The following is a 27,879-nucleotide window of genomic DNA, read 5'->3' as shown; positions in this document are numbered from 1 at the left end:
CTTTCCTCTAGCAGGCCAGGCCCCTCTGAAACATTTGGCCCCTACATACATCCCTTTGTCTAAGAGTCCTTCAAGTCTTTCTTTGCTTAGAACCTCTTAGAACCTTTTGCTAAGAAGCCTGCCCTGCTCATCTTAGTGATACTGAACACTATTATTTTTCTAGATTTCTGATTTAATTTTATTGTTATTTGTCTCTATGCCAGAACGTAAGCTCTATCAAAGCAGAGCTTTGTGTATTAACGGACTCTAAACACCTTGCCAAATTTAGAATTGCCATAAGATTGTGTACACTTTTTTTTTTTCAGTTGTACATGGACACAATGAATTTCTTTCTTTTGTTCTCTTTCTATGTGGTGCTGAGGATGAAATCCAGTGCCTCACACATGCTAGGCAAGCATTCTACCACCGAGCCACAATCCCAGCCCAGATTGTGTACACTTTTAATGCCACTCTAGAGCTGTGTTGTCTGATATGGTAGCCACTAGTCAATCATGTATAGTTACTGACCTTTCAAAATCCACTTAATTTATATAGAATTTATATTTATTCTAGATTAGATGAACAAAACAGGTTTTTGGCCATGTTAACTTTTTTAGACAACTTTTTCCTGGGAAACACAATAAACTGAATAACTAAATACTCCAATTTACAGCTTATAACACAACTTTTATTAGAAAAGTTATACATAACATAGCATCAACTATTTTCAAGAACAATATTAAACCCGATAAGCAACAAAACCAGACTAACAAAATGTGTAACAAGAAACTAATGACCTTTCTATAATCAAACATTCAATTATCTACAATGTCTTTTTACAGAAGGGGAAAATCCATGGTTTACAGGCACATTATATTGAAAATAAAACGGCAATAGCAATTTTATACAATTACCATTCTCAAGAAACTGAATCATTAAAACAGTAATTACGAGTTCACAAATTTAAAACCTTTCACATAATTTTAAATTACTGGGTATACACTGAAGTCTGAGTTTCAAAAGTGATTCTTTTTTTCCCACAAAAAGTGCCAACACTTAAGCTAGAACTTTCAGTGTAATTTTGCCCTAAAAAGTTAAACGAGTTTTGATAATCATAATAGTCACATAATTTCTGGTGCTATCTGGTCTGTTAATAATAAAGCCTTTATTTGGATGCTTTTCTTCATTTAAATTATAGGAAACCGGACACAGGATTTCAGTTGCAAAGCTATTAAAGTTCCAACACAGGAGTGTGCAGCATTGGAAAAAGAGATCAGTACTAACATTTATAATAAATATCAGAGAAGCCATTAGTTTTTACAGCAATGTCTGCTTAAAGGTTAAGTCAATCTGGTATATAATTTCCCATCAGTCTGCCTTTTTAGTAGGCAGGGAAATTTCTATTTTCATGATCTGAATACTCAAATATATCCAACCATCTTTTAAAAATTCTTGATTTATAGCTCCTGGAAAGTCACAAATGTTTTTAAGAGTCATTCCACTTTAATAAGTCTATTTCTGTTCATTTTGGAGCTGCACTAAAACAATAGAACTCAGGACAGCAAAGTTCACCATACTCATATGGAATGATATACAAAGAAGACCGCTTTAAACCAAGTCAGTCCTCTATGTAGCTGAAGGGGATCAGTCACAACACTAATTCACATACACTTGCTCATTATGGAATTATGCTTTCAAGATATCTTAAGATGATGATCTCTGTTTCAGGTACCACTGGTAAGTACAGTGGTTTACTAGATTGCCAGTTTTACTGATGGGAAGACATTCTATTTCCTGTCAGAGACACATACCATAGTTCTTAATCAAACTGTCAGGCATTTTCCTAGACAGGTTTTCCTTTTCAATACAGTGATGGAGAACTAAGATAAAAATTGTTGACAGTTATTCAACATTATTACATGCACCAATATTGCACACATCTGTTCTGAACTCTTAATCTTCTGGGTCCTCGGGGTGCTGTTTTCTCCATCAGAACACAAATATAACCCATATAAGCAGTTTCCCTTAAAGATGAAATGGACATATTTAAAATACTGGGGAAAAAATGAAGAAAGAAAAGGCAGAGACAAAAACCTAAAATTTTCTTAAAAGGATTTTTCTGTGTGCCCTACACATGGGGGCAATTTGTATGTACTAGTGAATGAACACTAGCTATAATGCTTCTAGCTCTTCAAATAATATGGAACCTTGGTCCAGGTGTTGCAATGATGTCACTGTATGGTTCTTCCTGGGTCAGCTCAATAGCTTGCTGCTTTTTGAGAACCAAGAAGCTGTAGAACTTTGCTGCAGCCTGTTTTCTGTTTGTGTTTCGACATAATTCAAGCAAACTGATGGATTCAGCTCCAGTTTTAGCAAGAGCTCGCTGAAATAAAACAACAAAAATGATTAAAATAACATAATATAGTACTCATTTAAAAAGGATGTCAATTTTGGTACTGGAAAAAGTGTATATTCTTTTGGGGGTTAGGATTGGAAAAGTATGTGAGTGATTCTCATGTTAAGTTAGAAAGTAAAGGGTCAAAGTACATTACATACAGCTAAACTCAAAGCTCAAGAAACAAAGTTGGTTCAGTACATATTATTAAAATAACTTATCTTTGGACATCTAGTGTGGTAATAGTAAAATCTAGTACTTACGAGTTTTAAAAGTGAGAAAATAGTTTTAAAAGTCAACTCTTTAAAAAAAAAAAACTATTCTAGGAAATTATAAGCAACATGCATGGTATTTCATAGGTGCTCAAGATTATCTGTACTGGGTACATTAAGACCCAATGGCAAATGACATCTGATGCCACAAAATGGGAAAATATTCTCCTGAATGCTTTCCAGGATTACTCTTGGCTCAACAGTTTGTTTTTAACTAAAGTATTTTAAATGTATTCTCAAAAAAAGTTCACAAAGCTAAGTTTTCTGGTCATAACATAAAACTCTGGGGTGGGAGGAGTGGGGGGGAAGGAAAAAAAATAATGAATCAAACATCATTGCCCTATGTAAATTTATGATTACACAAATGGTATGCCTTGACTCCATGTACAAATAGAGAAACAACATGTATCCCATTTGTATACAATAAAAAAAAAAAAAAACATAAAACTTTATTTTTGGAGGAACAATGCTAAAAGTACTTGAAACATTTTCCTCTAAAATGACATTTGGATACCTGAAGACCATGAAGCATCTGCTGAGTCCTTTTGTTCCATCTCCTTTCTTCTTGATCCTGATCACCCCCTGAAGCGTCTTCATCCTGAATGAAAATGAACACCCAAAAAGCTGACAAAACTGCTCTGCTGAAAAAGGAAGTAAGTTTCTACTTCTCCTGGATGTTCTTAAGTTAACCATGTAATCTCAGCGGGGAAAAAAAAAAAAATCACTTGGCACTAGTATGAACTTTGAAGTTTGTTTACTTAAGTTACAAAAGAGAGTCCTCTATAAATGCAGGCAAATATTTGGCTGAATATAAGGTTTTACATTGCTCTGTGAGGATGTGGTTCATGGACTGTTGCAGAACATCCGTTTTTAGTTATTGGTATTCTTGTCAAGAACTTAGGTAAGGGTATAAAGCAACTATGCCACTAAGTATAATATTTCAACTAATATATATAAATATATGTGTGTGTGTAGGTGTGTATATGTATGTATATGGTAGTACAAATTACTTGATTTATATTCTGGCAGACTCATACTATCATGGACCAATACCAAAGGACCTGCAGAACAGCTGAGTAATTAGTATTGATCTGTATGGTGTACTAAAAAAAAAAAGTCTATAATCCTCAATATATGTTTTACTTTAGATCTGCTGCCTAACCAGGTGTGGTGGTGCATGAATATAATCCTAGCAACTTGGAGGCTGAGGTAGAAGGATTGCAAGTTCAAGGCCAGTCTCAGCAACTTAGTGAGACCCTGTCTCAAAATAAGAAAATTAAAAAGGGATGGGGATGTAACTCAGTAGTTGAACACCCTTGGGTTCAGTACTAAAAAAAAAAAAAAAAAAAAAAAGTCTTCTGCCTAAACAACTTCTTGAATTCTTTCAATTCTGAAGTTGGTATGGATGTGGGGAAGCAATTGTGATGTTCCCAAGATACTCTAGAACCAAAGCTGGAGTAGCAATGAAACTAAATTTTGGCTTTAAAATAATGTGGTATTTATGTTAAAGATAAGCACAACTGCTATGACTGCCATAACGATAAATTAGAATACAAATAAATACCAGTGAAGCCATATTTGATCCATAAACTATTTTGCCTTGGAAGAAATTTTTTGAACAGTTTCAATGCTACCTTGAGAAACATCTTAAACTTAACATTTAAGGAAATTAATTTCTAAAGCACCATGGTTTTTTAAAATATAAAAGTCCCCTCAAACCTTCACTCTGACTACTTTAGCTGAGTCATTCTCTGCCCTGATCTATTTAAAACAAATGGAAGATGTTTGGTTATTTAATTGCCAAGCTAGAGAAAGAGACGAGGTTATACCAGAGGCAGATGATAATAGAAAAAAGAACTGACCACTGACCACAAGAAAATGAAAAGCAGCTAATAAACAATTTAGAAGTCAACTAAGAAGTTGGTGTAGGACAGTCCATGTCCTTCAAAAGCCCACAAGTGAGCCCATGAATTATAGCACACCAGAACATTTGATGTATTAAATGATGATCTATGCCACTAAGAATCCGTTAGTTAAATTTTGATTCTATTTGAACATTTTTCATCACTTTGCTGCCCAATATAAATTGAAGACAAAATGATAAGAGGGTGAAGACTTCTGCTAAATCTGGAATGGGAATTTATTCATCAGACATCTCTTTTATAATTTTCTTACCTCTTCCTCTTCATCATCCTCCTTCTCTTTCTCTTTCTCCTTTTCTTTTTCTGGCAGAAGTTCTAACTCTGGTATTAGCTGACAGATATTTGGAGGTTCTTCTGGGGGAAGCTCTACAGGTGGTATTTCCATCTGTTCTACCTGCTGTGGCTTAAAGCATTAAAAATTAAGGCATTTTAAGATACACATTTTAAAAGTAGTATTTTGAAACATGCAAATACAGTTAAGGTTTTCCAGATGGAAAGAAATACTGGGATTTTATCTCCCTACTTTCCCACTATCAAAAATTGATCAATGTCTTTTATTATAAAGGAACAACATGGTAAAGTCATTACCCCAGCAACAAAAATGTTTGATTTTTTTATACTTTTTAGCAGTCATAGTTAAAAGGCTGTGAGAACTTTAAAGCTAAGAAAAAACTGTATGCATTAAAAATAGAGAAAACAAAAACTTTTTTCCAAAAGAACCACACTTGGACTCCATGGCAAAATAAAAATGTTAACCAGCCCAGTAATGTCAACTGTTACTGCATGAAACTGCCAGAGTTATTATAATGTAACTTAAATTTTCGGACTTTGACTCTTAATAAATAAAACCTTAGAACTTTTCGGGGTCTGTTTCCTGTATTTCCTTCCTTTTGAGCTTATTACAAATAGTCAAGAATATGAAAAACAAAATCTTTAAGAACCCAAAGAACTACCAGAAGGACATTGATACTAGAGTCACATACCCACTAACTCTCCCCTTTCTGAGCTCATCAAGAAAAACTCTTACCAAAATCCCTTACCACCAGAGGGCAGAGAACTAAAAATTAGAAGTTTCTACTACCAAAACCTCTTAATGGAGGCTGAACCAGGAACTCAAGGTTACCAGAAGGCCTCCTTTACTCAATTTATTCTATAACTTAAAATTAAGAAGCTTAAATCAGACCCTACTATTTCCTTTATATTTATCCTAGCTGAACTTAATGGTAGCCAAGTATCAATGAAGTAGCCAGATACCGCTTTACTTTTTTTTTTTTTTCTTTCTTCCAGTTATTTGAAAAGTATATGCTGATTACTAAATAAGACAACCTAAAACTGCACAATATTGGAGACTGGCAGGAAATGTTTGCTAAAGAATAAACCAGAATCAAGTTCAGAGTCAAGGATTCCACACTGGCCAAGGTTTTGCTCACTTTGGACCTCTTTGAAGCAAGACTATTCAAAAAGAGTCAGGCAGACTCTGCAGACTCCCAGAACATCTTCTCCCACTTAAGGTAGACTACGTTCATATCTTCAGCTGCCATTCTTCTGGACCCATTCCTTTCCATTTTCTGCCTAAACCAAGATAATTCAAAAGGACTCCTTAAATACCACTTGCTACGGACTATGAATATATTCTAATGCTGTGCTTACTTACAGGTATCACAGGTTCTGGATCAACTTGTCCAGCTTTTCGCTTAACTCCCTGAGGTGGTGGTGGAGGCATGGCCGACTCATCCAGGTTTGTTCTGCTGGCCTCCATCACTGACTCTTGGAGGCGGCTTGGCTCCTCCAAAATGGGCTCATCTGCAATTAATCATATGAAAAAACTTAAGTCATACTGTTTTAATTAGTATTTTAGTCATTTACTTTTAAAACTGGTACACTTAAGACACAGGCATAGCTACCCTCTCAAATTAAGACCACCAGATAAAATTTTACTGCTGTAAAGACTACTCAGTTTATAATATATATGCAAGGGGGAAAAGGTCTTAAAAGTCCTAACCTTGGTCCAACTGAGGACAATGCTTTAGCAAACAAAATCCAGCCAATTCAGACAATAAGTCACAAACCTTAAAACTTTCTGAGCACAAAAAGTTTCACATTTACTAAGGTAATGAGATCCAAAGCATTTCCCCATTCAAAAATTTGAGCATATCCTGTATTTCCTCATGTCTTTTACTATGGCAATACAAAGGTAAATTCTGGTATTTAAACTTCTGAGAACTATCCCAAAAGAACAGACCAATAACATCACGCTGTTGATGCTGCTGTTGCTGGTCTTCTCTAGGAACTTCTGGATTTTCAAATTCTTTGAGGAACTCATCCAAATTATCTGCCTCTCCTCCTTTCCTCCTTTTTCTAAGATCTTCTGGTACAAGTGGTGTAAGACAGCGCGTAAAGAGCTATAAAAGAAATAAATAGTAATTATAAAATAAACCACACCAACAGAAAGCTCACTGACATTTCTAATTTTCATTGATGTTTTAATAGTTGCAATCAGTATGCCTTTATGATTTTTACCCAGTGTTATATTCACACTCTAGTAGCTCATCTTAAAATGACTCCAAATGTCAAATTGTTAACTATAGCAAACTTCAGAAAAACTAATTTATCCACTCTTAACCGTTAAGGTTTTAAATTTAAATATCTGCCTGTAGTTTACTTTCACATTCATAAACTGAAAATTCAATCCAACTTCAAGCATAATAGTTTTCCACTGTGCTTTTTTCACTTAATATACAGAATAACCTTAACTATTATTTAAAATATTTTAATGGCATAATATTCCTGTGTTTGTGAGAATGTTACTACTTGAAGAATAATATTTCACACTTGCTCTACTTTTTAATATTTTAGGTGACACACGCCTGTAATCCCAGAGGCTTGGGAAGCTGAAGCAGGATTGTGAGTTCCAAGCCAGTGTTGGTAACTTAGCAAGGGTCCAACTAACTCAGCAAGACCCTGTCTCTAAATAAAATATAAAAAAGGGCTGTGCATGTGGTTTAGTGCCCTTGGGTTCAATTCCTGGTACCAAACAAACAAACAAACAAACAAACAAGTTTCACCGTAACTTTACTACTTTGGAGTATTTAAAATTTTTAAAAAAAATTTTTACAGACTGCATTTTGATTTACTGTACACAAATGGGGTACATGTTTTTGTTTCTATGGTTGTGCACGATGTAGATTCATACCATTTGTATAATCATGTACATAGAGTAATGAGGTCTCTGTCTCACTCTGCCATTTTTCATACCCCTGCTCCCTCCTCCCTCTCATTTTCCTCTATGTGATCTAAAGTTCCTCCATTCCTTTGGAGTATTTTATAGAGACTATAGTAAAAACACTGGGTGCAGTGGTGCATGCCTATAATTCCAGTGACTCGGCAGACTGAGGCAGGAGGATCACAAGTTCAAGGTCAGTCTCAGAAATTGGCAAGAACCTTGGCAACCTAGCAAGACCCTGTCTCAAAAAGGACTGTGGTTGTAGCTCAGTGATAAAGCACCCGTGGGTTCAATGCCCAGTACAAAAAAAAAAAAAAAAGTTCTATGCACATTACAACTTTAAACAAAAAATTAGCTCAACAGCACTGCTTCATTCATTAGACACCTTTAAACCTTATTTTGATTTGGAATCAGTAGAAACAGAAAATATCCTATTGGTTAAAAAAAAAAATTCTCTTAAAGTCAGAACTCTTTGTTGTGGCAAAAATTAGAACTATCTCATGATTTACTCAGAATACAATAAAGAATGCAGATGTGAAACACAATACACATTAAGGCAATATAACTAACAGTTTCTTATAGGAAGCTGAAAAGAGAACTAATATTAAAAATGTCAGTGTCTTTTTAATATCAGAAACATTCTATATCAACCTTTTAGTAATGTTGGTGTCACCACTATTTCACATGAGGTCATGTTTCGTATATTGTGATTTATGGATGAAAAAAGAAAGGTGCCATGTTGTTGAAAAATATTTGATCAAAAATGATTAAGATTTTTAAAATTTAGCTTTTTCAAAAAGCAGAAAATATATATGAAATAAAATTCTGTAAACCATATTACCTTCAGTAGTCTGTTATTCCATAAAGGCTGAGCAGGTAAAGAGAAAAGTTTTTCCACTCCTCCTGTTTCTTTCCACATCATCAATTTCTTGGTTGGTGGTGCCAGATCCAAAGTAGTAACAATATCAGAATAATCACTAAGTTGGGCTCTAATTGTCTTGCTATCCAACTCTTTGACACTGTCAACAATCAGCTTCCTCTTCCTCTTGGCTTTTGTTTCTTTGACTAGAAGAAAATCAAATGTCATTTTCTTAAGAGGCAAGGACAGAACACAATGCAAAGAGACTTGGCATGACTATACCCTCTTTTCTACACAAAGGCCCTAGTAGGAAAATTAAGCTTCATGAAGGCAAATGGTTTTAACTAAGGTTTTCCAAGCACTATTTAGAACAGGCATACACCAGGTGTTCAATAAAATTCTGCTGAATGAAAAGTATGTATAGACTTTTAACACAAACTCAGTAGAATAAGGCAAGGAATAATACATTTTAACCCACATTAACTTTATGCTATAAACACTGAACATATTACACTGGATTCGAAGTTGGGTTCAAGTTCTAGGTTCTGAAATTTCCTAGTTGTGTTAACCTGAAAAAAAATGGTTAACCTTCAGCTTGCTTCTTTTTAAAAAATCTGAAATACAGCCATTTACAGGAGTTGTAAAATAGCATTGTGTCTGGCAGAAATGTTTGCAAACATTATTTTTATTGGAAAAGTTCTTATTTATAATGGCAGTTGTACAAGCAGCTTGCTAAAGTGAACCAAGTCCAAGCCCAGTCAGACACACCTGAAACTTCATCTTAAATACTTTTTCTAATATGTCTAACTTTTACAACTTTAAAAAATAGGTATAATTTTCTAGATTTAAGAAGCTCGTGGGATTAAATTCTTTTAAGATTTCACCCTGTCAGATGTTATACCTCATAAGTTTTTATGTATAAAACATTTATGAGGTTCAAATTTAAAAAAATATAAATACAAGTGATATTCTCTGTAACCTGTCCTCCAGGTACTGAATTCCCTTTCCTAAATGTACAAGTTCAAGACCTTGTAATAGCCTATAAAACCTGAACTATTCAATTTAACCACAACAGCACACTTTATCCTTTCTACAGTTCTGTGTCATATCTGTTGACTATTTAAATTTATGTTTCCTTAATTAATGTTTGAGTCCCATGAGAATAAGGACTTGTTCACCTTTATATCCTTAGTTCTAAAGGTAAGCACTCTTCAGAGTAAACCCCTGAAATTAGTCTTGTTCTACTTTAAAGTAAAAGTCATGTCTTAAAAGTTCTGGAAATGATTTCAAGTATACTACCTCACCATCTCCATAAGTCATATAGAAAATCTGCACCTGAACTACGGATCTCAAATTGCCTCTGTTACTAAGGAGCAGCTCTCCAAGTAAATACTGTTGCCCAATGTTTCTCAATGAGCACTAAAATCAGAAATCTCTGATTCTGATATATGCTATTCTCAATATTTTTAAGAGTACTTTCAGGTTTTTCTAGACTGTAGACCAACTGTACAGAATCTGCAACTGTGGAAAATAAAGCAATCTTGTACTTTATTGTAAAATGCCTGGCAATGATTTCTAATTGTTACACACAATTAGAAAGCTAATTATCTTGGGAATTCCATAAGACCAAGATATACATTAGCAGAAAGCTTGATCTATACTTTCATACTTTCAGTAACCTGTCCAGGTACTCTATAAAATATTCAAACTATAATTGGATATAATAAAAACTGATATTGACTGTGACATAGAAAAAGGAAGCTTAGTTATCTTCAATAACAGCAGAAGCAGATCAGTAGGCAGACAAGAGTCAGAACTAAGATCTTATGTTCTACATGCCATAAACATGTAAAGATTTGTTTGCTCACCAGTAATATCAATGGGTTCCAAAGCAAATGCTTCTTCCTCATTTGGAACAAGAGTTGTTTGATCAGTCATAGTTGGCATTGGTTCAACGGGATCCACTGAATCAGGACTGTCAGGCCCACCCACTACAAAAACAAATATGGTTACAATTGGCTTGGGTATATAATATATACCTTACAAATGGGAAATAGAAACCTCTCTTTGAAACTAAAAGACACCCCACTAGTACTAAACTACTTTTACATTTATGAGGCAGTTCCTCCAGAGCTGAACTCTGGTAAACAAAAAAGGGAGGGGCACAGGGTTAAACACATGAGAGTTAGAACTAGTCATCAACCATAAGTACTATATTCAAAGATATTTATGGTTCATTGAAAACTAGAACTTTTTGTTTGTGGTCTTCTATGTTAAGCATCCTTTGGTTGTCATATAATCACCCCAGAATCACCACTGAACATAAAATGCTTACTTGATACATTATCGTCCTCATCCATATCATCATGTGCAGGTTGCTCTGGCAACATCACCCCTGCCTCAGAGAGGGCAGGGGGATCATCAAAGATACCGCCATCATTATTACTAATAAGTTTGTCATCTGAAATAGGGAATGTAATTTAACTAAAATTTGAAAAAGAAATGCTAATAGAATAATAGTCAATCATTGGAAAAAGAAAGTTATGTTAAAGTGGATTAATTTAAACCTGAATTCAGTTTCTCAAGGTTCTTTGTAAACATATAAAATAATTAGTATATCAAGAATTGTCATTTATATTTTTAACTCATGTACCTATTTAAAAATGTTTACTTAACATATATATCAAAAATAAATAAAGCAGTTTAAAGAACTAGCAAAATTTACAATTCTTAGAAAAGCATCTTTACAAAAATTAGATGTTTTAAAAATTTTTAGGCTTGTTGTACACAACTTTTATTCAATTAACTGATCAAATTCACATTATGTACCTAGCTGCTCAAGCAGAATTATCAACTGCTTCAAAACATCACTAGTGAATACAGAAATTAGAATAACTTTCAGTGACCTACCTAATATTCCACCATCATTTCCTTCTCCAAAATTATCATCTTTATATTGGTCTTCATATTCTAAATGGTTAATTTTCTCATTCAGATTGCTGGTGCTCTGTTCAGGTTCTAGGAGTAGGTTAGAAGCACTAGTGCTTACTAACATGTCATCATCCTCAAAAGCACTGCCTTCTCTCATTATCTCACGATCATCCATTCCAAAGTCGCCTAAACAAATTTTGGTAAATCATTAGGTGAGAAAGGTTAACACTGCTGTTAAAAAGACAACAAATGATTTATTACAATTGTAATGTCACACTTGCTTACTAAAGTATCATTTATCTTTGAATATTAAAACATCTAGTTTAAGTTTTTTTTTTTTTTTTTTTTAAACTAACCCTAGGGGCATAACTATATCAAACTTAAATCCAAATTTAGGTTATCCTAAATGTGTCAGGTAAACCTAAATATGTGTTATATGTTAGGTTTCATTATCATTCATAGTGTTTTTTCATCCAGAGAATGTGGTTTGCCATCAGTTTTGAATACCCAAGTTTTTGGATAGTGGTTACAACATATAATTAACTGTTTCAAAATGATTAGTTTAAAAGTGAGCATTGCTTCACCACAGGGGTTTTTCATGCAAATCAAAACATAGATTCTATTGTTTATGGAGAACAGGAGCAGGCAGAGTGAACTCTATAAGATTGATGCATTAATGGGAATAAAGTTTAATATGCTGACAGCAGGGCAAATTCTTTTCTTGATGAAACTTCAAGTTTTGTCAGCATGAACATAATAAGCCTATTTGTTAAAATTGCTAGCAGTGTCAAAACATAATTATAATATTTTAACTAACAGAAATTTGTTTCTTTTACCAAAATCATTTTCTTGTAGGATACTGATATTCCCAACTTCCTCTCTCATGGTTATCTCTTCCACTCTACTCTGGTTCAGGCTGAACTGCTGGGCTACATCAATGTCACTTTAAAAGAAGTTCAAATACATGTTAGATTCAAGTCTTACATACAAACTATAAAGTTTTAGAAGTCTAATATTTAATACTTAGTATATTTCAAAATAATCCAAGCACGAGAGCTAAGTTATATTTAAAAGAATTTAAAACCACTGATGACCTGCAAGCAAAACATGTTGAAATCACATCTAAGGCAATATAGCATATACTCTTAGATGAAACAATTAGAAATGATGGGCTAGATAGAAAGGGTTTTCATCAGGGCCCCACAACTTACTAGCTGTAAGAACTCAGAAGTTATTTGGCTTTTCTGAGACTCAATTTCTCTATCAAAAAAACCACCTCATGGATTTAAAAATACAAAAAGCATGTAATGTTAACCAATCTGGAATACTTTTGGGCAAATCCAGAACATGAACACTTCACAAAAATGACTAAGTTTGCTTAGTAAATAAATGGGATAAAAACATAAAAGGGATGCAAGAGCTCTTAGAATCTTAAAAGACTTATGGGACATATTAACCAAATGCAGTCTGTAGACTTTGTGTAGTCCCAAACTGAAAAGAAAAATAAACAAACATACACCCGAAGAGGAGGAGAAGAAAAAGTCTACTGGGGACATTAAATGCTGACTGGATATTTCATTAAGAAATTACTGGTATTTATGAGGTGTGAAGTCATGGGTATGTTTTAAAGATCCCTTACCTTTAAAGCTATAAATACTGAAAAGTTATAGATGAAATAAAACTGGCAATATATTGATAAAGAAGTAACATATGAGGTATGTAATATTAATCTTTCTTAGTTCAAAACTTTGCATAATTAAAAAAAGGTGTGAGGAGGGGGAAAAAAAGCAGAACAAATGCTCAGCATTAACAAACACACATACAATATGAAAATAGATTTAAAAATGTACCCAAATTAGGAGTCAGAGCATTTCAAACAACAGAGAGATCTGCCATCAAATAAGTGGTGTTGGGTGTAGAGAGTTTCTTGATTGGAAAGCCATAGTCGCATTTCCTATCAAGGTATAATAACTAGACTTTAAGGACTTGAGAAGAGGGAAACAATATACCATAGGCCTCTGCTGTAACAGACAGTGTAACTTTCCCTGTTAAAGTTACAAACAATTTCCTTGCTCTTCATAGAAAGTTATGTTTATTTCTTTTTTAAAAAGGGGGCTCTGAGAATAGTTTGGTCATGAAGATAATCAGTAGGTGACTTTAAGATATACCTCTGAAAAAATTGTCTTGAAGTAATAGTTCAAGTTACTGATATCATTATATAAAAGTACATCCCTGGACAACTATTCAGTTTAAACAAGTTTTGACCTAAGTACATCAGAATTCTAATGTCCTGTTTGTGTAAAAGTTGATATCAATGATATTCTTACAGAAGGAACACTATCTAGTTTATATATTTCATATGTATACACAATCCTAAATGAAACATATTCATTTTACCTAGATGATAACTCAATGTTGAAACATTCCAAGGAAAACTATGCATGCGGAAGCCAATAATATGCTTCTTATAGACCAAACTAACAATTAAAAAGAAAAAGAGGAGGAGTACATACTCTAAGTCTGGCAGTGGTTGATCAAAGTCATGAAATTCTTCAGGTAAAGTAATGGCATTATAGGCTGCCTCCCGATTTTCTTCAGGCAGGTCAACAACACCTAGAAAACAAATATTAAGTTTCAAGGCCTAGTTACACCACAGATTATGGATCACAGGGTGTGAAGTGGAAATAATTTCCTGAGGTTATATTCCAAAAAGTTTGATAACATGCGACATAACTCGAAGCACAAGTACGTGTTTCTGTATTATCATAAACCATATTACTTACTACAGAAAAAGGATAAAGCACCAATTATACATTAAGCTGATAAGGGGTAAAGAAATGATTACAAAGGAATACAATAAATGTTAAAAAGGAGTTCTTTTAGGAGACAATAAGAATATTTAATTTTAGTTATGCTTAAAAATTCTCATAAAAAATTTCAAATAAAATGACAGGCGTAAGGAGAGAAAAAACTAGTTATCTCCAACACACATTACTCTAAAAGAAAGATGAAACTATTGGGCACAGAGGCATATACCTGGAATCCCAGTGGCTTGGGAGGCTGAGGCAGATGGATCACAAGTTCAAAGACAGCCTCAACAATTTAGTGAGGCCCTAAGAAACTTAGTGAGACCCTGTCTCAAAATTGAAACAAACAAAAACAAAAATAAACAAACAAAAAGGGCTCGGGATGTGTGGCTCAGTGGTTAGGCATCCCTGGGTTCAATCCCCAGTATCAAAAATAATAAATACATGAACAGAAGACAAAACTAAAAAACATGTTAACAAAATGCACAATGGTCACATATTAGAAGCTCAGGTTTATAGAATTTGCTTAAAATACTTTAAATAAAACCTTAAATCTCAAACATTTATTGTTCATGTATTAAAACAAACTGATGTACTAGAATATAACCTCGGTAGAAACTATTGTACAAAGCACCTCTCATTTACATTTGGATTATTTTAAATAGAATAAAATTTCACCAATGCTTAAAAACATCACAGAATTTTTTATTCATATAAATACCCCAGTAATTATGTATTAAGATTATTTGGGAAAAATTGAAAATCTTAAAATTGTCTTTTCTTAGCTATTTTTAAAAAACAAATCATCCCATAATAGTTTTCAATATTTCAACCTCTGAAGACGGTTTTATATACACTGCTGAAAAAAGGGATAAAGGAATCACTCTAAAGACAGATGCAAGTGCAGTGGGTTTCCCTGGAAGCACTGGCTCCCCAAACCTTGTGCTACCTTTGAAGGGTTCCTTGTACTGCAATAAAAATAAAACATGCTGACCTAGACTGTTTAGTAGTTTTCTGCATAAAACACAGGAAACTCCAAAGTTAAAAAAAAAAAAAAAAAAAAAAAAAAAGAGGTAATAATACCTGGCCGAAAAGCCATCTTTATCTTAATGAATGCTTCATTACAGTCTGCAAGCAGGTATTTGGCTTTCCTGTGATAGATTCGAACTACTCCCAGCAAGAGATGTCCTGATGTTCGCAGTGCCATCTTCACCTTTGAATAAAACATTAATATTAATCTAATTTATAATTTTATAGTTTTAGAAGTATGCTTTGAAGTTTGCATTTTGTTATGTATAGGGAGTTTTTACTTTCTCTTTATACCTTTTATCATTTATTGCCCCCCAAATCACCTATATTTTATTTCTTACTGTTGTGACCTGTAAATTTCTTCAATATACCCCCCAAAGACAGAGAGTAGTAATTTATAATTTAACACAGACATGAAAATAGTTACGAAACAGGATCCATATCATTCCATGGACTATGTCATTAGCACAGTTTTGACAATTGTAAAGCTGCTAGAAACTGGTTCACAGATTTTTATATAGATATAAGTTCTCAATTACTAAGTAAACGACCAAGAAGTGTGACTGCTGGATTGTACAGTTTTGTAAGAAACTACCAACTGAGTTTTATTTTTTTGGTTCTGGGTATTGAACCCAGGGGTACTTAAACCACTGAGCCACATCCCTAGTCCCATTTATTATATTTTATTTAGAGACAGGGTCTCACTAAGTTGCTTAGGGCCTTGCTAAGTTACCGAGGCTGGTTTTGAACTCATGATCCTCCTGCCTCAGCCTCCAGAGCTGAAAGGATTAGAGATGTGTCCTGGCTACCAAACTGTCTAAGTGGCTATACCACTTCAAATGCCCAAAGACAATGAATGAGATTTTTTTTGTTGCTCTACATTCTGACCACCATTTGGTGTTTATCAGTGTTAGGAATTTTGGCCATTCTAATAGTGGCATCTTGTTTTACTTTGCATTTTCTTGATAACGTGATATGGCAAACATACTTGTTTTCTGTACATTTTCTTTGGTGAGCTGATTAAAAGTATTCAACCCTTTTCGTAAATAGCTTTTTCCTTGTTGAGTTTTAGGAGTTCTTTGTATATTTTGGACAATAGTCCTTTAATATATATATTTTACAAAGATTATCTTTTTTTTTTTTTTTTTTTTTTTTGGTACTAGCAACTGAATTCAGGGCACTTAACCACTGAGTTACACCCCCAGCCCCTTAGGGTCTCATTAAATCCTTAGGGCCTCACTAAATAGCTGTGGCTGGTCTTAAACTTGTGATCCTCCTGCCTCAGCCTCCTGGGCCACAAGGATTACAGATGTGCAACCACTGTGCTGGCTTCACAAATATTTTCTGTGAGGACTGCCTTTTCATCCTCTTGACAGTGTCTTTTAAAGAGCAGATTTTTTTTTTTTAAATGTTTCTAATAAGCACACTTTGCTGAGCTATACACCCAGACTCCAGAAATTTGAATTTTAATGAAGTCCAGCAAATACATTCTTTCTTTGTTGAATCATGCCTTTGGTGTTGTATCTTAAAAGCTGCCATCAAACTCAAGGTCGTTTAGATTTTCTACTATATTCATTTCTAGGACTATTATATTTGGTATTTTAACATTTAGGTCTGCTCCACTTTAAGCTTTTTTTTTTGGAAAGGAGTAAGACCTGGGTCTAGATTCATTTCTTTTGCACGTTGATGCTCAGTTGTCCCAGCACTATTTGTTGAAAAGACTCATCTTTTCTCGATTATATCATTCTTTAAATGGCTGCATTGCACAGGACCAGAACTAAATTTCAAAAATTAGAAATAAGGTACACTACCCAAAAAGAGAAGGTTAAACAAATCATGTACAAATAAAATAATAATTTATGGGTCTATAATTCCTTATCTGAAATCCTAGAGGCCTTTTAGGATTCAGAACTTTCTGAATATTATGAAGGTAATACAGTATATATGCCATATATTAAATATTTCCAGGAGGGTCTAGGAGGCCCTCCATAATCATAAACACTAATTATTTCTACAGTGAACTTATGAATACTAAGTTATTACACCTTAGCTGAGGTCAAGTCTGTTTCAAATTCTGCATTTAAGTTCTTTGGATATGAGACTATGACACTATAAAGTTACAAGCATTAAATGAGGTAGAACTATGAACATATCTGTTCCTGAATACAGTCTAATTATAGAAAAATATAATACAGAACAGTATAATTCAGTTTTGTTTGGAAGGTTTTCATTTCACTAAAATTTTCAAATTAATACTGTCTTGAATCACATGAAAGTCTTTAACACTAATAAATTCCACAGCTATAATTCTAAAGTCAGACAAAATTCCACATACAGACACTTTAATTCCAAGCACAAATTTTCACTTCTCCCACCTAGAAATATGTATTTTTCTCTTTGTAACCTACACCTCAGATAGAGCATTTATCTCCAGGATATATAAAGAACTCAAAAACTCAACACCAAAAAAACAAAAAACAAATGACCTAATCAATAAATGGACAAAGGAACTGAGCAGACACTTCACAGAAGAAATATGGTCAACAGATACATGAAAAAAAGTTCAACATCTTTAGCAATTAGAGAAAGGTAAATTAAAACTACACTGAGGTTTCACCTCTTTTCAGTCAGAATGGCAATTACCAAGAATACTAGTAACTATAAATGTTGTCAAGGATGTGGGGGAGAAGGTACGCTCATACATTGCTGGTAGGATTGCAAATTGGTGCAACCACTCTGGAAAGTAGTATGGAGATTCCTTAAGAAACCTGGAATGGAACCATCATTTGATCCTGTTATGTCACTCCTCAGTATATATTCAAAGGACTAAAACCAGCATACTATAGTGATATCAGTGTTTAGAGCAGCTCAATTCACAATAGTTAAGCTATGGAACCAACCTAGGTATTCTTCAATGGATGAATGGATTAAAAAATGTGTGTACACACACACACACACACACACACACACACACACACACACAATGGAATATTAATCAGCCATAAAGGATGAAATTATGGCATCTGCCAGTAAATAAAGATGTTAATGGAGACTACTCCGTTAAGCCAATCCCAAAAAAACCAAAGGTTGAATATTTTCTCTGATATGTGTGTGTGCTGACTCACAACTGGGGACATGGGAGTAGTGGCGGCTCACCTGACTGGAAAGGGGGAAGTACGGGGAAGTGGAGTGGGGCGGCAGGGTCAATGGGAATAGGAAAGATAGGACAATGATTTGGAATTACTTTTCTTTGTTCACACATGAATACATGACCCACTGGTAGACCCACATCATGTACAACCACAAAAATGGGAAGTTATATTCCAGGTATGTAAGATATGACATTCTACTGTCAAGTATAACTAGAGAACAACAAAATGATTAGTTTCCCTTACCAGACCATGAACACCTCAAGAATGGAGCTGTGTCCTCTCATTTTGGAGGAGTTTGCACAGTTCCTGATATATGAAGTGTTCTCATACCATAAATAAATAATGTATGAAGGTTAAAAAATAAAAATAAGTATTTTTTCACAACTTTTCAGAACAAGTCTCTACTACATCCTCAGCTTTCTACCCTTCCAGCGATAAAGAACTACTCTCCATTGGCATACATTATGCCAACGCTGTTTCAATTGGCAATTCTAAAAAGAATATTTCGTAATGTTTGTCTGCTCTGCTGTGGTACAGAAGGTTTTTATATAAAACAGTTGGTACATACATGTTGTCCATGTGTACATATAAACAAATGAGGTACAAAAAAGGACCCCTCACACACAAATATAAACAGATATAAATATATATGAAAATTACTTAGAACTTTTCCTTTGAGATAAGACCTTCATATGTTTTCTTCAAGTCCACATATCTGTTCTTCATTGAAATAATTATGATAGATGGTAACTGTACCTCTTGTGCTTTAAAGTTCCTTTCTTCACACAGTAAAAATTCCACATTACTTTAAGCTGTACTGTATGTAAAACACAAATGTGAGAACTACTGCTTCAGACACTTTTAGAGGGTGTTAGTAAGAGCTCCTCCAGGAACAGATCAGTAAACAAGGCAAAGAAAGTAAAAGACAATAATAAGGCAGCAAACTGTCTATGGAAGAGCGTCACTTGAAAAGGAGACAGCAAATATAAATATTCTGTGATGAAAAAGTATTCAAGAAACACCACGTAGACCTGAGATGAGACTGAGGTAAAGTAAGTTGTGTAGACAATATTTACGGGATGGATAAGATAGTTAGACCTGGCCCTGAAAACCTCTTAAATTAATGAGTTCTTTATTTTGAATATTTTGCAAATTCCTAAATCAGGAACATTTACATAGTTATTTAAGTATACACCCAGAAAGTTAAATATAAAATATTTGGATAATGCCCTAATCTCGTGTTTATTTATCATTAGAATAAGCAAATAAAAATATCAGTGTGTACAAGAAAATCTATGAAATTTCTTTGTCTCCAATATACAGAGATAGATGATTACTTAATGAGTTCTTTTTATAAGTTCTATTTCACCTATCAATAAACAAAGTGGATAAAAATACCAACAACAAACATACCTTTGGTGAGATGATACTCTCCACGCTGCTCTCTAAATTACACTCAAACACATGGGCTTTGGTTAGCTTCTTATCCCAATGGGCCGCTAGCCAAATTTTGGCCAGAGGCCCTCTTTTACTGAGAACAAAATGTGCGTAGAACATTGTTCTGGTTTCCTATGGTTGCCTATGAACTGGCAGGAAACCTGAGGGTAGAAAAAAATTTAATGTAAGTACCATATAAGAATTGAAATATTCCTCAAAACACAGAAGAAATGGAAAAAACAAATTTCCTACTTTTAATATGAGAAATACACAAGGCTTGAGAGTACAACATGCATTTCACAAAATACCTTATTGTTTTAATTTTGAGGGTAAGAAATATCCTAAAATATTAAGAGCTCAAAGAAAAACGGACAAATTGCTTTTTTTTTTTTTAAATATTTTTAGTTGTAGATGGACAAAATACCTTTGTTTTGTAGAGTTCTACCACTGAGCCACAACTCCAGTCCCTCAAATTGCTTTTATACTTTGTTATCTTAAAAATGGTCATCAGAAAACTCTTTTTAAAAGTTCTATCAATTTCTAAATTGATTATTAATAGTGGGAATAGTTTGCTTACTGCCCCAGAGCTACAAACTTTATCTTTCATGGCAAGAAAAAATGTCTAAGAGATATTGTCTCAGCTAAATGCTTTGAATGATAATCATTACTCTGTCATCAGCACTGTGCTATTCAAATTTCCACAGCCCACCAAGCAAAGCTAAGTAGGCAGGATGCTCCCATTTTACAGGTGGATATTTTAGAAAAATTAAGGCTCAAAAAAGTATTACTTATATATAGTTTTCTTAATTCAGGACTCTGAAAAACACTTGTCCACTCAAAATTACAAGCACATCATTGATATCTTTTTTCAGCAAGTTAATGTATTAATATATAAGAAAAGCAGCCTGAAAACTTGAAGCCTTGCAGAGTACTGTGCAAAGTGGTATTTCCCTTATCTGTCTTCTTCCCCACCCCCACAATGTCAAGCACACCAATACTACATAAAAAGTGCTTACCAATTTTAACTTTTTAATTTTGAAATATAGATTCACACATAGTTATAAAAATAGTAAGGATGTCCCACATACCCTCTACCCCATGTGCCCCCAATGGCAATATCTTATTTAACTATAATACGGTATCAAAACCAAGAAAATGATATTGGTTCAGTGTTACAATATGTAACTCTATGCCATTATATCACAAGTGTAGATTTGTGCAATCACCACTGTAAATAAGATACAGGATCACTTCACCACAAAAATCTTCACACACCTTGTTCCCCATCATTCCTAAGCCCTGGCAACCTACACTGTTGTCTGCATTTCTAATTCTGTGATTTTGAAAATGATACTTGTTGCATTTACCAATAGTACATTCCCTTTTATTGCTGAGTAGCATTCTGTGGGATATACCACAATTTTCTTAGCTGTTCACCTCCTGAAGGACCTTTGGTTGTTTAGTTTTGGGATATTACTCACAAAGCTAGCTACTATAAATATTGTGTGCAGATTTATGGATAACCTAAGTCTTCTCTACAACAAATGTCCTGAAGTGTAATAGGGAATGTGGCATGTATATGTTTAGTTTTAATGAAACTTTTAATGCAACTAACAAAATTATTGTGAGATTTTCTTCTTACAACTATAGACAAGATTATTCTAAAATTTATATGAGACAAAGAAACTAGAAAAGATAAAACTATTTCAAAGATCAAGAATTAGTCCTCATGGTTTTAAGATTTATAGCTACAACAATGGTTAACATTGTGATGCTGGTAGAAACAAACACATGGTTCAGTGGAACAGAATAGTGAACTCAGAAATAGACACAAATAAGTCTAATATTTTACAAAGATGCAAAAGCAATTCAAAGGAATAAGGGTAGATTCAGCAAATGGTGTTGAACTGATTGAATGTCATCTACAGTAAAACAAACAAACCCCAAAACCTCAACTATGATCAAAATTAATTTGAATTAGATCATAGACTTAAAATTAGGAAACATTTAGGTAAAAACAAACAAAAAACAAAACCACCTCTGGTATTTAAAGCCTGATAAGATTTTTTTTAGATAAAAAAACAAACCACAGGGGCTGGGTAGATAGCTCAGTTGGTAGAGTGCTTGCTTTGTAAGCACAAGGCCCTGGGTTCGATCCCCAGCACCCCCCCCCCCCAAAACAAAACAAAACAAAACAAAAAAAAGAACAAAAAAACCCAAAAAACAACCACAATCCATAATGGAAAAGCACTCAATAAAATATCCTTCATCAAGTTGCAAATTTTTGCTCTACAAAAGACCCCATAAGGGTATGCAAAGACAAGTTATAGACTGGTAAAAAAATTTGCCAAGCATCTATCTTATTAGAACTTGGATCTAGAATATGTAAAGAGTTCTCAAAGCTCAAGAATAAAAAGAAAGAAAATCCAATTAAAAAGAACAAAAGAAATGAAAAAGCTCACAGGAAAGGGCATAAGAACATGAAAAGATAGCCATCAGGAAAATGCAAATTAAAGTCCACTGAGTTATCACCATACATTTACAACAGAAGCTAAAAAAAAAAAAAAAAGTTTTTAACATCGAATGTTGGGGAGAGTACGGAGAAGCAGGAGGATCTCTCTTATGCTGCCTTTTTTTTTTCTTTTTTAAAGATCCGAAGAAAATTTTACAAATTTTAAAATGAAAAGTTACTTATTGTACTTTCAGTTGAAAATGTGTACATTCTTTCCCTAAAGGAAATAAACAGGCTTCATCAGTTGCCTAACATTGTAATCTCTTTCTTCCAAATCTGAAGTTAAGAACTAAGGAATACTATATTAGGAAAAATTCAGAGCAAATGCTCTGAAGTTTAAGTATTGAACACCTAAGGTTTCTTGTCACTTAGTATTTTATAGATCAAAATATGCTTTCTATAATCAAAGAACACCTCCTATGCTTAATTTAGTTTTTACTTCAAACCTTAAAAAGAATCTGAGTAAAACCTAAGCTGCCCATACAAGTGCTATAAATAAAACCCAGAGAAATTTACAGAAATCCAATATGGCAGCATGTTTTTAGAAATGCAGTCACTGTCACGAAGCCCCAAGTTTCACTGTGAAGCAAAACACAGAGTAACAAAAAACTTCTAAAATGCTGTTTGACATGTGACAATTACTAAATACATACTTAATAAATAAGTAAATGGGATACATCAAGTGATCTCATAGTTGACATATATAAAAGTTATAGAGGTTTTAGAAATTAAAACTACTGGCACTTTTCAACAGGTGTTAGTAGCTTACAGCCAACATTTCAGCTGCTGGTCAGAGCACCATGTCTAAACTATCCCAACTATGCAGAGGCAGTGATTCCTAAATAGATGCCTTTTTGGCATGGGACGGAGGAGGGGCTAAGTGAGGAAGGGCCATACTAAAATTAATCTAGAAAACAATTAGCAAGAGGAAATCATCCTGTTAACTAGAGGAAGCAAAAGGAACAGTGGTAGATCAGTTACTAACATATCTGAATGAAGAGAATATTTAATCGCTGTTATCTTGTAAAATCAATTTTATCTTGGTAATACCAACCTTTTAAAAAAAAGTTGGTTAATCTCTATAGGTTTTGAAGATTCTAAATTTTGGTTATCCTTTACAAAAGATCTTAGCAGAAAGCATTTGACAGCAGAGCAGAGGAATTTCATGACTTCTGAATTTTTCTTTTCTAAACCAACAAGCAACTTTTCAATTGAACCTAAAAAAATTATTTGATATGAAAGATTGATATTTCAGAACATATTCTAAAAAGCAAAAAATGGCAATTTCTTTAAGATTATTTCAAAGAGCAAAAGTCAGACTGAAGCTCATGTTTCCTCTATAACATCAATCATTACCAACATTTCATTCATCAATCTATTAGGACAGCCGCCAGTACTGTCCCTTTTAAGGACAATTTAACAACACCTCCCGTAATCTAGAAATGTATAATATTAACCACACACAAAAAACCCCAAAGAAAAAACACACTTACTAAGCACCAAGTATTTTATGAATCCAACTTCCTAACAACTGATATACATAGCAAATACTGGCCCATTTTACAGATGAGAAAATAGAGCAAAGGAAGAGGATAAATGTCACTACTATTTCATGTAGGTGGAATCTGAACTTCAGTGCCCACATACCACAACACTATGTTGCCTTGTCAGCATAACTTTCAATAATATATTAGAAATAACCTACCTAGCCATCAACAAGTCTCTTGAAAATTAATATATAACAGAACACAGTGCAGCTTTAAGCAATAACATATAATTTGTCCTAACATGGAAAATCGCCAGGATGAGCTCAGAATGGTTGGTGGAAAGGGCAAGAGAACTGTGTGTATGTGTGTGTATACTTACACACACACATCTTCAGGTCCCACATCCTAAGATTTGACCAACTGCAGATCAAAAATATTTTTTAATAAAATTTGTCCAGTGGAGTGGGAAGGAAAAGGGGTCATGGGGAACTGAAATGGAGCAAATTAAATTTCATGCATATATGATCATATTAAAATGAAGTCGACTATTATGCGTAACTATAATGTACTAATAAATGCATAAAAGTATGTATTGAACATGTACAAAATTTTTTCCCTTGTCATTACTCCCTAAACAACACAACATGACTCTTTACACAGCATTTTCATTGCACTAGGTATAACCAGTAATCCAGAGATGACGATGTATAGGGAGAGTGTGGGTAGATATGCATGTGCAATGCTATCATATAAGGGACTTGGGCATCCACAGAGTTTGGTATCCCGGAGGTGGGGCCTGGAATCAATCTCTTGATATCAAAAGATGATGGTCCTCCCAATTTTTATTTAAATACATATATACCTCAAAGATATTGTGCGGTTAGTTCTAGACCACTGCAATAGTCATACAAGTTTTTTAGTTTCAAGGTACAAATGAATGTTATGTTTACAAAATACTGTAGTTTACTAAGGGTGCACTAGCATAATATCTAAGAAAACAATTAGGTGCCCTAATTTAAAAAATGTCTCGCTAAAAAGTTCTAATGATAATCTGAGCTTTGGAAAATGGTGCCTATAGACCTGCTCAACACAGGGTTGTCACGAATCTTCAACAGGTTAAAAAAAAAAAAAAAAAAAAGGTCAGTACCTTGAAGCTTAATAAAATGATGGATGGCTGTCTTTTTAACCTGTGGTGGTTGAATCCAATTATGTGGAATCTAAGGATGCAGACAGAGGTCAACTGTATACATTTCCAAGCACCTGAATAAGCAAAAAGTATCTGTGGGATACACATGAAACTAGTGACAACAGTTACCTCTGAAAAGCAGGTTTGAAGTGACAGAAAGTCCTACCCTTTTGTATATATGTGTGTGTGCATACACACACATGTATACACATTAACTTATGTGTACATAAACATAAGCTATTTAAAGCACAACCAACCACACTGGGAGTCCAGACATAATCCAGTTTTGCCATTAACAAGTTTAAAGTTACTTAACCTCTATGTAGCTTTGTTTCCTTGCTATAAGAATGGAACTATCTCTTTGGGAAGTGGAGGGTGGAGGAAGGGAAATAAGGCATTTCCAACCTTGCTCACTAGAGCTCTGTCCCTTTTGGTTCTAACATAGACTTAGGATTGTACTGTAAGAATAATCCTAGATGCAAATCCAACTCCCTCCTTACTAGCTGTTTTGCAACAGCAAATAAGTTATTTAACGTGAGTTTTAGTTTTCTAAACTATTCAGTGACGATAATATTCAGCAAAAGGATTAATAGAAATCAAACAGCACATCTAATACAATGGATGCAAACAGTAATTTTTAAAGCCACCTTAGAGCAAAACGTTAACCAGTCAGCACGATCACACCTAACCATGATGACGATTGAAAACCACAATTTTTACTTCTCAAGAATTAGAAAATTACCCAATTTACCAACTTACAAGATTTCTCAAAATCTGTTCTGCTAAATAGGGATTCATGAGAAAAGGCATTCTCAACTGTAAGAGTAATCATACACCACTCTAAAGGGAAAGCTTAATTCTACAGTATGCTAATGTACTGCCTTTACAAACACAGAATAGTAAAGGTTAAGCTCTACTAAATTCTGACTTGTGTATACAAAGCACTGTCTATTAGTTATGCACTGCCGTCACCCCAACTATACTAAACTAACTCTTATGTTATTTAATCATTGGATATGAAATACGTTCTCATCAATGCTCTCCCCCAAATAATTAAGTTGCTCCCAATATTAAAGTTAAGTCGGTCTCCAAAATTCTTTAGACTTATACAGTTGGCATTTTAAGAAAACGGGATTTTTGAAAAACCAATTATTCTACACGATCTAATGAAAGAAAACATTAACTTTCGCTTGTAGAGAGATGATAAGCAAACCTTTACCAGAGACCCTTCACAACACCGACGCGCTTTTGAATGCTAGGACAGCCTAACAAATCAGTGACCAAACAAACCCTCCGGGGTTCCCTTCTTTCAAATTTGAAGGAGGCCACTAAGTCTGCCAGTACGACCTGACAGTGTCACTCCACATTATCACAGATCATTTGCATAACCTTTCCCAGGGACGAAGAAGGCATCAAAGCGTCTTCCCATCACCCGATATCATTAAACATTTTAAAAAGGCGTTCAGAAAAGTTGAGGGGCAAACCAATTACGCTCACGTCCCAACAATCAGAATCAACTTCGGCGCGTTTTCTACTCGTCTGCCGAGTTTTTTAACATCCGCAGAAGAAAAAAAAAAAAAAAAAATTAATGGGGGGGGGGCAGTGGCTGGCGAGGACCCCACTGCCCTGAGCCCCACCGCGCCGCAGGGGCAGGGCCCGCACGTCCCCGACCCGCATCGCGGCTCGCCGGCCCGCGCTGCCCCTGCGGGCTGGCACCGCGCGCCCGGGCCCGCCACGCCTGCTCCCGCCCCGAATCCCGCGTCTGTCCAGACAGCCATTTTCACCCAAGGAGTAGGCGGCCCGGTGCGAGAGCGCGCTGGTTCAAACCTCCTGCCCTGCCTTCGCGGCCCAGGGCTTCCTCTGCTACTCAGCGAGAAGAGAGGGGCCGGTCCCCCAGGAGACGCGCCGAATAACGGCTTTTGTAATTTCAGAATGGACCCAAACCATTTGTTACCGAACAGGCGATGATGCGGGCCGGGGCTGCGCGGGACCGGGCCAAGAGGGAGTCCGGAGCTGAGCGGCCTGGGCGGTCGTCGGGGGCGCGGCTGGGGCAGCACGCGGGGGCGCGGCGAGCGCTGCCAGCGCTGCCTTCTGCCTAGCCCTCCCGCCCACCCCAGTCCCGCTCCCCGACGGCAGCACCGAGGGGAATGGGTGGGGGGGGGAGGGAGCCGGAGGGCAAGATTCGGCAGAGCCTCTTACCTTGCTTTCCGCTGGGAGCTGGGCGGGCTGGGTGGCCCGGGGAGGGGAAAAGGGTTGGGGGAGGGGGCGGGGAAAGGGGGGAGCCCTTGCGAGGTGTAGCTTTGGAGCAGCTCCCGCCGCCGCCACAGCCGCCGCCTCCTTTCCGATTCACTCAAACAAACAAGATGGCTGCCGTTACGCCGCGGCTCTTCCTGCCGCCCAAATCCTCGGTTCAAATCGGCAGGATGTTTACGGTCAAAATGTTGCCAGTGCGCCTGCGCAACCAGCCTGCGCCGCTGAAAGAGCGACGCAGGCGCAGTGACCATTTCCTCTTCTTTGGAACCCGCCCCCTGGCTGTGGAGCCTGGAACTGAGCAGGCGCAAAGGTGATTCTCTAGCAAGAGGGTCTTCAGTTGAGCTGGCAAACTGCGCACGCGCAGTGCTGGCCAGTACGGTGAATATTTAAGAATTCGCTTTATTCTTCCGGTTGTTTTAAAGAAAAGAAACATTG

General features: G+C 35.4%; 1 protein-coding gene across 2 annotated transcripts; it reads right to left on the bottom strand.

Moving 5' to 3' along the window:
* Window positions 1-645: 645 nt before the first annotated feature.
* Window positions 646-27,591, bottom strand: Rad21 (RAD21 cohesin complex component). Of its 2 annotated transcripts, none has more exons than XM_047520675.1 (14): window positions 27,391-27,591; window positions 19,983-20,167; window positions 15,472-15,601; window positions 14,095-14,194; window positions 12,418-12,524; window positions 11,561-11,767; window positions 10,986-11,111; window positions 10,519-10,641; window positions 8,633-8,856; window positions 6,811-6,970; window positions 6,223-6,371; window positions 4,822-4,971; window positions 3,161-3,244; window positions 646-2,362 (listed from the first exon to the last, which is right to left on the bottom strand). In XM_047520675.1, the coding sequence occupies exons 2-14, from the start codon at window positions 20,124-20,126 to the stop codon at window positions 2,171-2,173; spliced, it is 1,896 nt and encodes a 631-aa protein (XP_047376631.1). In that variant the 5' UTR covers window positions 20,127-20,167; window positions 27,391-27,591; the 3' UTR covers window positions 646-2,170. The 2 variants fall into 2 exon arrangements, with proteins under 2 accessions (XP_047376631.1, XP_047376641.1); XM_047520685.1 differs by lacking the exon at window positions 27,391-27,591 and adding an exon at window positions 23,573-23,688.
* Window positions 27,592-27,879: the final 288 nt, after the last annotated feature.

Source organism: Sciurus carolinensis, chromosome 1, assembly GCF_902686445.1.
Source record: "Sciurus carolinensis chromosome 1, mSciCar1.2, whole genome shotgun sequence".
Taxonomy (NCBI): Eukaryota; Metazoa; Chordata; class Mammalia; order Rodentia; family Sciuridae; genus Sciurus; species Sciurus carolinensis.
This window is presented reverse-complemented; position numbering and strand designations above follow the sequence as displayed.

Bases quoted from the DNA above. Each gene is read 5' to 3' on its own strand.
- Rad21 (XM_047520675.1), bottom strand. From the start codon at position 20,126: ATGTTCTACGCACATTTTGTTCTCAGTAAAAGAGGGCCTCTGGCCAAA. The intron at 11,768-12,417 runs GTAAAAGAAACA...AAATTTGTTTAG, and splicing joins CCTACAAGAAAATGATTTTG to GCGACTTTGGAATGGATGAT. The intron at 4,972-6,222 runs GTAAGTAAGCAC...TAATGCTTTAAG, and splicing joins ATCCAGAACCTGTGATACCT to CCACAGCAGGTAGAACAGAT.